This window comes from Bombina bombina, chromosome 4, assembly GCF_027579735.1.
Source record: "Bombina bombina isolate aBomBom1 chromosome 4, aBomBom1.pri, whole genome shotgun sequence".
In the NCBI taxonomy this organism is placed as follows: domain Eukaryota; kingdom Metazoa; phylum Chordata; class Amphibia; order Anura; family Bombinatoridae; genus Bombina; species Bombina bombina.
This window is the reverse complement of record NC_069502.1, coordinates 31,411,519-31,425,880: the sequence shown is the minus strand read 5'-3', so window position 1 is coordinate 31,425,880 and position 14,362 is coordinate 31,411,519. Positions and strand designations below refer to the sequence as shown.

The following is a 14,362-nucleotide window of genomic DNA, read 5'->3' as shown; positions in this document are numbered from 1 at the left end:
CAAAAGTGTTTCCAAGTTCCAAAACACTCCAAAAGACATAAATAATATATAAATCAATCGATTTAGCCCACAATAGTGTCAACAAGTATATAGCCCATTTATAAGCCTTCATTCTGTTATGAGTCTAAGAAAATGGCTTACCGATCCCATAAGGGAAAATGACAGTCTTCTAGCATTACTATGTCTTGTTAGAAAAGAGACTAGTCATACCTTGAGCAGAAAAGTCTGCAAACTGTTCCCCCCAACTGAAGTTCTCTGGTTTCAACAGTCCTGCGTGGGAACAGCAATGGATTTTAGTTACTGCTGCTAAAATCATACTCCTCTTTAAACAGAACTCTTCATCACTTTCTGTTGTAGAGTAAATAGTACAAACCGGCACTATTTTAAAATAAACTCTTGATAGAAGAAATAAAAAACTACAACTAACACCACATACTCTTTACCATCCCCGTGGAGATGCTACTTGTTCAGAGCGGCAAAGAGAATGACTGGGGGGCCGAGCCAGAGGGGGAGCTATATGGGCAGCTTTTGCTGTGCTCTCTTTGCCATTTCCTGTTGGGGAAGAGACACACCAATAAGAGGACCGGACACACCAATGTAGGAGAAAGACCCTTTACACAAACAGGAGCAAGCTGGAAAAGGTAGCTGACGGTATTCAAATAAAACTTTGGGGCTTGGTTAGGAGTCTGAAAATCAGAGCAATGTTATTTAAAAATAAGCAAAATTATACATTTTTAAAAAAAAACAAACTTTATGGGCTTTATAAATAGATCTACAAAACATTTATGCAAAGAAAAAATAAGGCGCCACAGGTTTCAAACCAATTTTTCTAGTTGTTCATCGTTTCCATGTACAGGGCAATATACTTATGATCTATAGATCACTCAATAAAATAAGAATCAATGATTGTGCAGATGTTATTTTATTTAGAAAAAAACAAATGTATTAAGCATCTCTTACAAATCCACAGTATAAAACCCCCATTGCCCCATCAGTTTGTACCTTTTCCCCTCCTTCCCCCCCCCTCTCATCTTTTGCTATGAGCAACTAATCTAAAGCAGCAGAAACATCTGAAATCTGTTTGGAAAAACAGAAAACCGGGTACAGTGTCCATTCATTTCACAGAGGAGCCCAAACATCTCACCAAGGAGCAGAAAGAATGACAAAGTGCTCCTCATGGGCCTTGCTTCAAGAGGAACCATACCAGTGCAATTAAGCATAAAAGCCAAAATAAGCTTAAGATGGTCATATTATTGCTAAAGCTCTTCTGGGTCCTTAATCATGGCAGCTACATCATTTGTTATGCCCATAAAACACAATAACCCTCTTACATTGCGATGAATATAAAATCCAGTTCTGTATCAGAAAAATAAATAGTGACAGTTATTCAGATAAAATGATTGATTTCTAGGATTTTACATTGTTACAATACCATTTTATTACGCTACAATTAATATTGTATGTGTGTTATATTTTGAAAATCCATGTGGTAACCGTATTTGGTGCTGTGCGCATGTTTGTTCCACCCTCTCTCTATGCACAGCATAGCCTTGGGGCTCCAGAATCTCCTCGATTACAACAAAGCATTCAGCGCACTGAGCACAGTTCATAAACAGAGTTTTTCTAAGGTCTGAATTATTTGGTCCCTCTCAAGTAGCTGCTCATGTCCCTTCCAGCGGGTGAGAGGGAGGTGTTCTGATACAGGAAGGGGAGAGTAGTCAGTTTGGTTGAAGATGTCACACTCAGTATTTGCCCAGGACAGTGGCCAGCAAAGCCATGCGGACATACATTCCATTCTCAGCCTGTCGGAAGTATGCTGCACGCGGGTCCGAGTCCACTTCAAGACTAGGGAATGGCATGAGAAGAGAACTTAGTAACATGGAAGTTAGAGAAAAACAAAACCAATAAGGTTATATAAAGTCTGAGACTACATAACACAGATTTAGTGCTGGTGCACCGAGTGTACAAGAGGGAGGGGCACCGAGTGTACAAGAGGGAGGGGCACCGAGTGTACAAGAGGGAGGGGCACCGAGTGTACAAGAGGGAGGGGCACCGAGTGTACAAGAGGGAGGGTAGGGGGGAGGTGCTGATGCACCGAATGTACAAGAGGGAGGGTAAGGGGAGGTGCTGGTGCACAGAGTGTACAAGAGGGAGGGTGCACAGAGTATACAAGAGGGAGGGGCACCGAGTATACAAGAGGGAGGGGCACCGAGTGTACAAGAGGGAGGGGCACCGAGAGTACAAGAGGGAGGGTCAGGGGAGATACTGGTGCACCGAGTGTACAAGAGGGAGGGTGCACAAAGTGTACAAGAGGGAGGGTGCACAAAGTGTACAAGAGGGAGGGGCACCGAGTGTACAAGAGGGAGGGGCACCGAGTGTACAAGAGGGAGGGGCACCGAGTGTACAAGAGGGAGGGGCACCGAGTGTACAAGAGGGAGGGGCACCGAGTGTACAAGAGGGAGGGGCACCGAGTGTACAAGAGGGAGGGGCACCGAGTGTACAAGAGGGAGGGGCACCGAGTGTACAAGAGGGAGGGGCACCGAGTGTACAAGAGGGAGGGGCACCGAGTGTACAAGAGGGAGGGTAAGGGGAGGTGCTGGTGCACAGAGTGTACAAGAGGGAGGGTGCACAGAGTGTACAAGAGGGAGGGTGCACAGAGTATACAAGAGGGAGGGGCACCGAGTATACAAGAGGGAGGGGCACCGAGAGTACAAGAGGGAGGGTCAGGGGAGATACTGGTGCACCGAGTGTACAAGAGGGAGGGTGCACCGAGTGTACAAGAGGGAGGGTGCACCGAGTGTACAAGAGGGAGGGTGCACCGAGTGTACAAGAGGGAGGGTGCACCGAGTGTACAAGAGGGAGGGTGCACCGAGTGTACAAGAGGGAGGGTGCACCGAGTGTACAAGAGGGAGGGTGCACCGAGTGTACAAGAGGGAGGGTGCACCGAGTGTACAAGAGGGAGGGTGCGCCGAGTGTACAAGAGGGAGGGTGCGCCGAGTGTACAAGAGGGAGGGTGCACCGAGTGTACAAGAGGGAGGGTGCACCGAGTGTACAAGAGGGAGGGTGCACCGAGTGTACAAGAGGGAGGGGCAGGGGAGGTGCTGGTGCACCGAGTGTACAAGAGGGAGGGGCAGGGGAGGTGCTGGTGCACCGAGTGTACAAGAGGGAGGGTGCACCGAGTGTACAAGAGGGAGGGTGCACCGAGTGTACAAGAGGGAGGGGCACCGAGTGTACAAGAGGGAGGGGCACCGAGTGTACAAGAGGGAGGGGCACCGAGTGTACAAGAGGGAGGGTGTGGGGAGGTGCTGGTGCACAGAGTGTACAAGAGGGAGGGGCACCGAGTGTACAAGAGGGAGGGTGTGGGGAGGTGCTGGTGCACAGAGTGTACAAGAGGGAGGGTGCACAGAGTGTACAAGAGGGAGGGTGCACAGAGTGTACAAGAGGGAGGGTGCACAGAGTGTACAAGAGGGAGGGTGCACAGAGTATACAAGAGGGAGGGGCACCGAGTATACAAGAGGGAGGGGCACCGAGAGTACAAGAGGGAGGGTGCACCGAGTGTACAAGAGGGAGGGTGCACCGAGTGTACAAGAGGGAGGGTGCACCGAGTGTACAAGAGGGAGGGTGCACCGAGTGTACAAGAGGGAGGGTGCACCGAGTGTACAAGAGGGAGGGTGCACCGAGTGTACAAGAGGGAGGGTGCACCGAGTGTACAAGAGGGAGGGTGCACCGAGTGTACAAGAGGGAGGGTGCACCGAGTGTACAAGAGGGAGGGTGCACCGAGTGTACAAGAGGGAGGGTGCACCGAGTGTACAAGAGGGAGGGTGCACCGAGTGTACAAGAGGGAGGGTGCACCGAGTGTACAAGAGGGAGGGTGCACCGAGTGTACAAGAGGGAGGGTGCACCGAGTGTACAAGAGGGAGGGTGCACCGAGTGTACAAGAGGGAGGGTGCACCGAGTGTACAAGAGGGAGGGTGCACCGAGTGTACAAGAGGGAGGGTGCACCGAGTGTACAAGAGGGAGGGTGCACCGAGTGTACAAGAGGGAGGGTGCACCGAGTGTACAAGAGGGAGGGTGCACCGAGTGTACAAGAGGGAGGGTGCACCGAGTGTACAAGAGGGAGGGTGCACCGAGTGTACAAGAGGGAGGGTGCACCGAGTGTACAAGAGGGAGGGTGCACCGAGTGTACAAGAGGGAGGGTGCACCGAGTGTACAAGAGGGAGGGGCAGGGGAGGTGCTGGTGCACCGAGTGTACAAGAGGGAGGGGCAGGGGAGGTGCTGGTGCACCGAGTGTACAAGAGGGAGGGTGCACCGAGTGTACAAGAGGGAGGGGCACCGAGTGTACAAGAGGGAGGGGCACCGAGTGTACAAGAGGGAGGGGCACCGAGAGTACAAGAGGGAGGGTCAGGGGAGATACTGGTGCACCGAGTGTACAAGAGGGAGGGTGCACCGAGTGTACAAGAGGGAGGGTGCACCGAGTGTACAAGAGGGAGGGTGCACCGAGTGTACAAGAGGGAGGGTGCACCGAGTGTACAAGAGGGAGGGTGCACCGAGTGTACAAGAGGGAGGGTGCACCGAGTGTACAAGAGGGAGGGTGCACCGAGTGTACAAGAGGGAGGGTGCACCGAGTGTACAAGAGGGAGGGGCAGGGGAGGTGCTGGTGCACCGAGTGTACAAGAGGGAGGGTGCACCGAGTGTACAAGAGGGAGGGGCACCGAGTGTACAAGAGGGAGGGGCACCGAGTGTACAAGAGGGAGGGGGCACCGAGTGTACAAGAGGGAGGGGGCACCGAGTGTACAAGAGGGAGGGGGCACCGAGTGTACAAGAGGGAGGGTGCACCGAGTGTACAAGAGGGAGGGGGCACCGAGTGTACAAGAGGGAGGGGGCACCGAGTGTACAAGAGGGAGGGTGCACCGAGTGTACAAGAGGGAGGGCGCACCGAGTATACAAGAGGGAGGGGCACCGAGTGTACAAGAGGGAGGGGCACCGAGTGTACAAGAGGGAGGGTCAGGGGAGATACTGGTGCACCGAGTGTACAAGAGGGAGGGTGCACCGAGTGTACAAGAGGGAGGGTGCACCGAGTGTACAAGAGGGAGGGTGCACCGAGTGTACAAGAGGGAGGGTGCACCGAGTGTACAAGAGGGAGGGTGCACCGAGTGTACAAGAGGGAGGGTGCACCGAGTGTACAAGAGGGAGGGGTGCACCGAGTGTACAAGAGGGAGGGTGCACCGAGTGTACAAGAGGGAGGGTGCACCGAGTGTACAAGAGGGAGGGTGCACCGAGTGTACAAGAGGGAGGGTGCACCGAGTGTACAAGAGGGAGGGTGTGGGGAGGTGCTGGTGCACCGAGTGTACAAGAGGGAGGGGCAGGGGAGGTGCTGGTGCACCGAGTGTACAAGAGGGAGGGTGCACCGAGTGTACAAGAGGGAGGGGCACCGAGTGTACAAGAGGGAGGGGCACCGAGTGTACAAGAGGGAGGGGCACCGAGTGTACAAGAGGGAGGGGCACCGAGTGTACAAGAGGGAGGGGCACCGAGTGTACAAGAGGGAGGGTGTGGGGAGGTGCTGGTGCACAGAGTGTACAAGAGGGAGGGGCACCGAGTGTACAAGAGGGAGGGTGTGGGGAGGTGCTGGTGCACAGAGTGTACAAGAGGGAGGGTGCACAGAGTGTACAAGAGGGAGGGTGCACAGAGTGTACAAGAGGGAGGGTGCACAGAGTGTACAAGAGGGAGGGTGCACAGAGTGTACAAGAGGGAGGGTGCACAGAGTGTACAAGAGGGAGGGTGCACAGAGTATACAAGAGGGAGGGGCACCGAGAGTACAAGAGGGAGGGTGCACCGAGAGTACAAGAGGGAGGGTGCACCGAGTGTACAAGAGGGAGGGTGCACCGAGTGTACAAGAGGGAGGGTGCACCGAGTGTACAAGAGGGAGGGTGCACCGAGTGTACAAGAGGGAGGGTGCACCGAGTGTACAAGAGGGAGGGTGCACCGAGTGTACAAGAGGGAGGGTGCACCGAGTGTACAAGAGGGAGGGTGCACCGAGTGTACAAGAGGGAGGGTGCACCGAGTGTACAAGAGGGAGGGTGCACCGAGTGTACAAGAGGGAGGGTGCACCGAGTGTACAAGAGGGAGGGTGCACCGAGTGTACAAGAGGGAGGGTGCACCGAGTGTACAAGAGGGAGGGTGCACCGAGTGTACAAGAGGGAGGGTGCACCGAGTGTACAAGAGGGAGGGTGCACCGAGTGTACAAGAGGGAGGGTGCACCGAGTGTACAAGAGGGAGGGTGCACCGAGTGTACAAGAGGGAGGGTGCACCGAGTGTACAAGAGGGAGGGTGCACCGAGTGTACAAGAGGGAGGGTGCACCGAGTGTACAAGAGGGAGGGTGCACCGAGTGTACAAGAGGGAGGGTGCACCGAGTGTACAAGAGGGAGGGTGCACCGAGTGTACAAGAGGGAGGGTGCACCGAGTGTACAAGAGGGAGGGTGCACCGAGTGTACAAGAGGGAGGGTGCACCGAGTGTACAAGAGGGAGGGGCAGGGGAGGTGCTGGTGCACCGAGTGTACAAGAGGGAGGGGCAGGGGAGGTGCTGGTGCACCGAGTGTACAAGAGGGAGGGTGCACCGAGTGTACAAGAGGGAGGGGCACCGAGTGTACAAGAGGGAGGGGCACCGAGTGTACAAGAGGGAGGGGCACCGAGAGTACAAGAGGGAGGGTCAGGGGAGATACTGGTGCACCGAGTGTACAAGAGGGAGGGTGCACCGAGTGTACAAGAGGGAGGGTGCACCGAGTGTACAAGAGGGAGGGTGCACCGAGTGTACAAGAGGGAGGGTGCACCGAGTGTACAAGAGGGAGGGTGCACCGAGTGTACAAGAGGGAGGGTGCACCGAGTGTACAAGAGGGAGGGTGCACCGAGTGTACAAGAGGGAGGGTGCACCGAGTGTACAAGAGGGAGGGTGCACCGAGTGTACAAGAGGGAGGGTGCACCGAGTGTACAAGAGGGAGGGTGCACCGAGTGTACAAGAGGGAGGGGCAGGGGAGGTGCTGGTGCACCGAGTGTACAAGAGGGAGGGTGCACCGAGTGTACAAGAGGGAGGGGCACCGAGTGTACAAGAGGGAGGGGCACCGAGTGTACAAGAGGGAGGGGGCACCGAGTGTACAAGAGGGAGGGGGCACCGAGTGTACAAGAGGGAGGGGGCACCGAGTGTACAAGAGGGAGGGGGCACCGAGTGTACAAGAGGGAGGGGTGCACCGAGTGTACAAGAGGGAGGGGGCACCGAGTGTACAAGAGGGAGGGGGCACCGAGTGTACAAGAGGGAGGGTGCACCGAGTGTACAAGAGGGAGGGTGCACCGAGTGTACAAGAGGGAGGGTGCACCGAGTGTACAAGAGGGAGGGTGCACCGAGTGTACAAGAGGGAGGGTGCACCGAGTGTACAAGAGGGAGGGGCAGGGGAGGTGCTGGTGCACCGAGTGTACAAGAGGGAGGGTGCACCGAGTGTACAAGAGGGAGGGGCACCGAGTGTACAAGAGGGAGGGGCACCGAGTGTACAAGAGGGAGGGTGCACCGAGTGTACAAGAGGGAGGGTGCACCGAGTGTACAAGAGGGAGGGTGCACCGAGTGTACAAGAGGGAGGGGCACCGAGTGTACAAGAGGGAGGGTCAGGGGAGATACTGGTGCACCGAGTGTACAAGAGGGAGGGTGCACCGAGTGTACAAGAGGGAGGGTGCACCGAGTGTACAAGAGGGAGGGTGCACCGAGTGTACAAGAGGGAGGGTGCACCGAGTGTACAAGAGGGAGGGGCAGGGGAGGTGCTGGTGCACCGAGTGTACAAGAGGGAGGGGCAGGGGAGGTGCTGGTGCACCGAGTGTACAAGAGGGAGGGGCAGGGGAGGTGCTGGTGCACCGAGTGTACAAGAGGGAGGGTGCACCGAGTGTACAAGAGGGAGGGGCACCGAGTGTACAAGAGGGAGGGTCAGGGGAGATGCTGGTGCACCGAGTGTACAAGAGGGAGGGTGCACCGAGTGTACAAGAGGGAGGGGCAGGGGAGGTGCTGGTGCACCGAGTGTACAAGAGGGAGGGTGCACCGAGTGTACAAGAGGGAGGGTGCACCGAGTGTACAAGAGGGAGGGTGCACCGAGTGTACAAGAGGGAGGGTGCACCGAGTGTACAAGAGGGAGGGTGCACCGAGTGTACAAGAGGGAGGGTGCACCGAGTGTACAAGAGGGAGGGTGCACCGAGTGTACAAGAGGGAGGGTGCACCGAGTGTACAAGAGGGAGGGTGCACCGAGTGTACAAGAGGGAGGGTGCACCGAGTGTACAAGAGGGAGGGTGCACCGAGTGTACAAGAGGGAGGGTGCACCGAGTGTACAAGAGGGAGGGGCAGGGGAGGTGCTGGTGCACCGAGTGTACAAGAGGGAGGGGCAGGGGAGGTGCTGGTGCACCGAGTGTACAAGAGGGAGGGTGCACCGAGTGTACAAGAGGGAGGGTGCACCGAGTGTACAAGAGGGAGGGTGCACCGAGTGTACAAGAGGGAGGGGCACCGAGTGTACAAGAGGGAGGGGCACCGAGTGTACAAGAGGGAGGGGCACCGAGTGTACAAGAGGGAGGGGCACCGAGTGTACAAGAGGGAGGGGCACCGAGTGTACAAGAGGGAGGGGCACCGAGTGTACAAGAGGGAGGGACACCGAGTGTACAAGAGGGAGGGACACCGAGTGTACAAGAGGGAGGGACACCGAGTGTACAAGAGGGAGGGACACCGAGTGTACAAGAGGGAGGGTAAGGGGAGGTGCTGGGGCACCGAGTGTACAAGAGGGAGGGGCACAGAGTGTACAAGAGGTAGGGGCACCGAGTGTACAAGAGGGAGGGGCACCGAGTGTGCAAGAGGGAGGGGCACCTAGTGTACAAGAGGGAGGGGCACCGAGTGTACAAGAGGGAGGGGCACCGAGTGTACAAGAGGGAGGGGCACCGAGTGTACAAGAGGGAGGGGCACCGAGTGTACAAGAGGGAGGGGCACCGAGTGTACAAGAGGGAGGGGCACCGAGTGTACAAGAGGGAGGGGCAGGGGAGGGGCACCGAGTGTACAAGAGGGAGGGGCAGGGGAGGGGCACCGAGTGTGTAAGGGGAGGTGCTGGTGCACCGAATGTACAAGAGGGAGGGTAAGGGGAGGTGCTGGTGCACAGAGTGTACAAGAGGGAGGGTGCACCGAGTGTACAAGAGGGAGGGGCACAGAGTGTACAAGAGGGAGGGGCAGGGGAAGGGCACCGAGTGTACAAGAGGGAGGGGCACCGAGTGTACAAGAGGGAGGGGCACCGAGTGTACAAGAGGGAGGGGCACCGAGTGTACAAGAGGTAGGGGCACCGAGTGTACAAGAGGGAGGGGCACCGAGTGTGCAAGAGGGAGGGGCACCTAGTGTACAAGAGGGAGGGGCACCTAGTGTACAAGAGGGAGGGGCACCGAGTGTACAAGAGGGAGGGGCACCGAGTGTACAAGAGGGAGGGGCACCGAGTGTACAAGAGGGAGGGGCACCGAGTGTACAAGAGGGAGGGGCACCGAGTGTACAAGAGGGAGGGGCACCGAGTGTACAAGAGGGAGGGGCAGGGGAGGGGCACCGAGTGTACAAGAGGGAGGGGCAGGGGAGGGGCACCGAGTGTGTAAGGGGAGGTGCTGGTGCACCGAATGTACAAGAGGGAGGGTAAGGGGAGGTGCTGGTGCACAGAGTGTACAAGAGGGAGGGTGCACCGAGTGTACAAGAGGGAGGGGCACAGAGTGTACAAGAGGGAGGGGCAGGGGAAGGGCACCGAGTGTACAAGAGGGAGGGGCACCGAGTGTACAAGAGGGAGGGGCACCGAGTGTACAAGAGGGAGGGGCACCGAGTGTACAAGAGGGAGGGGCACCGAGTGTACAAGAGGGAGGGGCACCGAGTGTACAAGAGGGAGGGGCACCGAGTGTACAAGAGGGAGGGGCACCGAGTGTACAAGAGGGAGGGGCACCGAGTGTACAAGAGGGAGGGGCACCGAGTGTGCAAGAGGGAGGGGCACCGAGTGTACAAGAGGGAGGGGCACCGAGTGTACAAGAGGGAGGGGCACCGAGTGTACAAGAGGGAGGGGCACCGAGTGTACAAGAGGGAGGGGCACCGAGTGTACAAGAGGGAGGGGCATCGAGTGTACAAGAGGGAGGGTCAGGGGAGGGGCACCGAGTGTACAAGAGGGAGGGTCAGGGGAGGGGCACTGAGTGTGTAAGGGGAGGTGCTGGTGCACCGAATGTACAAGAGGGAGGGTAAGGGGAGGTGCTGGTGCACAGAGTGTACAAGAGGGAGGGTGCACCGAGTGTACAAGAGGGAGGGTGCACAGAGTGTACAAGAGGGAGGGGCACAGAGTGTACAAGAGGGAGGGGCAGGGGAAGGGCACCGAGTGTACAAGAGGGAGGGGCACCGAGTGTACAAGAGGGAGGGGCACCGAGTGTACAAGAGGGAGGGGCACCGAGTGTACAAGAGGGAGGGGCACCGAGTGTACAAGAGGGAGGGTGCACCGAGTGTACAAGAGGGAGGGTGCACCGAGTGTACAAGAGGGAGGGTGCACCGAGTGTACAAGAGGGAGGGTGCACCGAGTGTACAAGAGGGAGGGTGCACCGAGTGTACAAGAGGGAGGGTGCACCGAGTGTACAAGAGGGAGGGTGCACCGAGTGTACAAGAGGGAGGGTGCACCGAGTGTACAAGAGGGAGGGTGCACCGAGTGTACAAGAGGGAGGGTGCACCGAGTGTACAAGAGGGAGGGTGCACCGAGTGTACAAGAGGGAGGGTCAGGGGAGGGGCACCGAGTGTACAAGAGGGAGGGTGCGGGGAGGGGCACCGAGTGTACAAGAGGGAGGGTGCACCGAGTGTACAAGAGGGAGGGTGCACCGAGTGTACAAGAGGGAGGGTGCACCGAGTGTACAAGAGGGAGGGTGCACCGAGTGTACAAGAGGGAGGGTGCACCGAGTGTACAAGAGGGAGGGTGCACCGAGTGTACAAGAGGGAGGGTGCACCGAGTGTACAAGAGGGAGGGTGCACCGAGTGTACAAGAGGGAGGGGCAGGGGAGGGGCACCGAGTGTACAAGAGGGAGGGGCACCGAGTGTACAAGAGGGAGGGGCACCGAGTGTACAAGAGGGAGGGGCACCGAGTGTACAAGAGGGAGGGGCACCGAGTGTACAAGAGGGAGGGTCAGGGGAGGGGCACCGAGTGTACAAGAGGGAGGGTCAGGGGAAGGGCACCGAGTGTACAAGAGGGAGGGGCACCGAGTGTACAAGAGGGAGGGGCACAGAGTGTACAAGAGGGAGGGGCAGGGGAAGGGCACCGAGTGTACAAGAGGGAGGGGCACCGAGTGTACAAGAGGGAGGGGCACCGAGTGTACAAGAGGGAGGGTGCACCGAGTGTACAAGAGGGAGGGTGCACCGAGTGTACAAGAGGGAGGGTGCACCGAGTGTACAAGAGGGAGGGGCACAGAGTGTACAAGAGGGAGGGGCAGGGGAAGGGCACCGAGTGTACAAGAGGGAGGGGCACCGAGTGTACAAGAGGGAGGGGCAGGGGAAGGGCACCGAGTGTACAAGAGGGAGGGGCACCGAGTGTACAAGAGGGAGGGTGCACCGAGTGTACAAGAGGGAGGGTGCACCGAGTGTACAAGAGGGAGGGTGCACCGAGTGTACAAGAGGGAGGGTGCACCGAGTGTACAAGAGGGAGGGTGCACCGAGTGTACAAGAGGGAGGGTGCACCGAGTGTACAAGAGGGAGGGTGCACCGAGTGTACAAGAGGGAGGGTGCACCGAGTGTACAAGAGGGAGGGTGCACCGAGTGTACAAGAGGGAGGGTGCACCGAGTGTACAAGAGGGAGGGTGCACCGAGTGTACAAGAGGGAGGGTGCACCGAGTGTACAAGAGGGAGGGTGCACCGAGTGTACAAGAGGGAGGGTGCACCGAGTGTACAAGAGGGAGGGTGCACCGAGTGTACAAGAGGGAGGGTGCACCGAGTGTACAAGAGGGAGGGTGCACCGAGTGTACAAGAGGGAGGGTGCACCGAGTGTACAAGAGGGAGGGTGCACCGAGTGTACAAGAGGGAGGGTCAGGGGAGGGGCACCGAGTGTACAAGAGGGAGGGTGCACCGAGTGTACAAGAGGGAGGGTGCACCGAGTGTACAAGAGGGAGGGTGCACCGAGTGTACAAGAGGGAGGGTGCACCGAGTGTACAAGAGGGAGGGTGCACCGAGTGTACAAGAGGGAGGGTGCACCGAGTGTACAAGAGGGAGGGTGCACCGAGTGTACAAGAGGGAGGGTGCACCGAGTGTACAAGAGGGAGGGTGCACCGAGTGTACAAGAGGGAGGGTCAGGGGAGGGTGCACCGAGTGTACAAGAGGGAGGGTGCACCGAGTGTACAAGAGGGAGGGTGCACCGAGTGTACAAGAGGGAGGGTGCACCGAGTGTACAAGAGGGAGGGGCAGGGGAAGGGCACCGAGTGTACAAGAGGGAGGGGCACCGAGTGTACAAGAGGGAGGGGCACCGAGTGTACAAGAGGGAGGGGCACCGAGTGTACAAGAGGGAGGGGCACCGAGTGTACAAGAGGGAGGGTGCACCGAGTGTACAAGAGGGAGGGTGCACCGAGTGTACAAGAGGGAGGGTGCACCGAGTGTACAAGAGGGAGGGTGCACCGAGTGTACAAGAGGGAGGGTGCACCGAGTGTACAAGAGGGAGGGTGCACCGAGTGTACAAGAGGGAGGGTGCACCGAGTGTACAAGAGGGAGGGTGCACCGAGTGTACAAGAGGGAGGGTGCACCGAGTGTACAAGAGGGAGGGTGCACCGAGTGTACAAGAGGGAGGGTGCACCGAGTGTACAAGAGGGAGGGTCAGGGGAGGGGCACTGAGTGTGTAAGGGGAGGTGCTGGAGCACCGAATGTACAAGAGGGAGGGGCAGGGGAAGGGCACCGAGTGTACAAGAGGGAGGGGCACCGAGTGTACAAGAGGGAGGGGCACCGAGTGTACAAGAGGGAGGGTCACCGAGTGTACAAGAGGGAGGGTCAGGGGAGGGGCACCGAGTGTACAAGAGGGAGGGTCAGGGGAGAGGCACCGAGTGTACAAGAGGGAGGGTCAGGGGAGGGGCACCGAGTGTACAAGAGGGAGGGTCAGGGGAGGGGCAGCGAGTGTACAAGAGGGAGGGTCAGGGGAGGGGCACCGAGTGTACAAGAGGGAGGGTCAGGGGAGGGGCACCGAGTGTACAAGAGGGAGGGTCAGGGGAGGGGCACCGAATGTACAAGAGGGAGGGGCAGGGGAAGGGCACCGAGTGTACAAGAGGGAGGGGCACCGAGTGTACAAGAGGGAGGGGCACCGAGTGTACAAGAGGGAGGGGCACCGAGTGTACAAGAGGGAGGGGCAGGGGAAGGGCACCGAGTGTACAAGAGGGAGGGGCACCGAGTGTACAAGAGGGAGGGTGCACCGAGTGTACAAGAGGGAGGGTGCACCGAGTGTACAAGAGGGAGGGTGCACCGAGTGTACAAGAGGGAGGGTGCACCGAGTGTACAAGAGGGAGGGTGCACCGAGTGTACAAGAGGGAGGGTGCACCGAGTGTACAAGAGGGAGGGTGCACCGAGTGTACAAGAGGGAGGGTCAGGGGAGGGGCACTGAGTGTGTAAGGGGAGGTGCTGGAGCACCGAATGTACAAGAGGGAGGGGCAGGGGAAGGGCACCGAGTGTACAAGAGGGAAGGGCACCGAGTGTACAAGAGGGAGGGGCACCGAGTGTACAAGAGGGAGGGTGCACCGAGTGTACAAGAGGGAGGGTCACCGAGTGTACAAGAGGGAGGGTCAGGGGAGGGGCACCGAGTGTACAAGAGGGAGGGTCAGGGGAGAGGCACCGAGTGTACAAGAGGGAGGGTCAGGGGAGGGGCACCGAGTGTACAAGAGGGAGGGTCAGGGGAGGGGCAGCGAGTGTACAAGAGGGAGGGTCAGGGGAGGGGCACCGAGTGTACAAGAGGGAGGGTCAGGGGAGGGGCACCGAGTGTACAAGAGGGAGGGTCAGGGGAGGGGCACCGAATGTACAAGAGGGAGGGGCAGGGGAAGGGCACCGAGTGTACAAGAGGGAGGGGCACCGAGTGTACAAGAGGGAGGGGCACCGAGTGTACAAGAGGGAGGGGCAGGGGAAGGGCACCGAGTGTACAAGAGGGAGGGGCACCGAGTGTACAAGAGGGAGGGTGCACCGAGTGTACAAGAGGGAGGGTGCACCGAGTGTACAAGAGGGAGGGTGCACCGAGTGTACAAGAGGGAGGGTGCACCGAGTGTACAAGAGGGAGGGTGCACCGAGTGTACAAGAGGGAGGGTGCACCGAGTGTACAAGAGGGAGGGGCACCGAGTGTA

At 58.3% G+C, this 14,362-nt stretch overlaps 1 protein-coding gene across 3 annotated transcripts in view; it reads right to left on the bottom strand.

Moving 5' to 3' along the window:
- Positions 1 to 903: 903 nt before the first annotated feature.
- CAD (carbamoyl-phosphate synthetase 2, aspartate transcarbamylase, and dihydroorotase) overlaps positions 904 to 14,362 on the bottom strand; it is a 290,191-nt gene continuing 276,732 nt past the window's right edge. For all 3 annotated transcript variants that reach the window (XM_053709445.1, XM_053709446.1, XM_053709447.1), the window contains one exon: positions 904 to 1,845. In XM_053709445.1, coding sequence (XP_053565420.1) covers positions 1,743 to 1,845 — 103 coding nt within the window. In that variant the 3' untranslated portion in view covers positions 904 to 1,742. The remainder of the gene's footprint in view (positions 1,846 to 14,362) is intronic.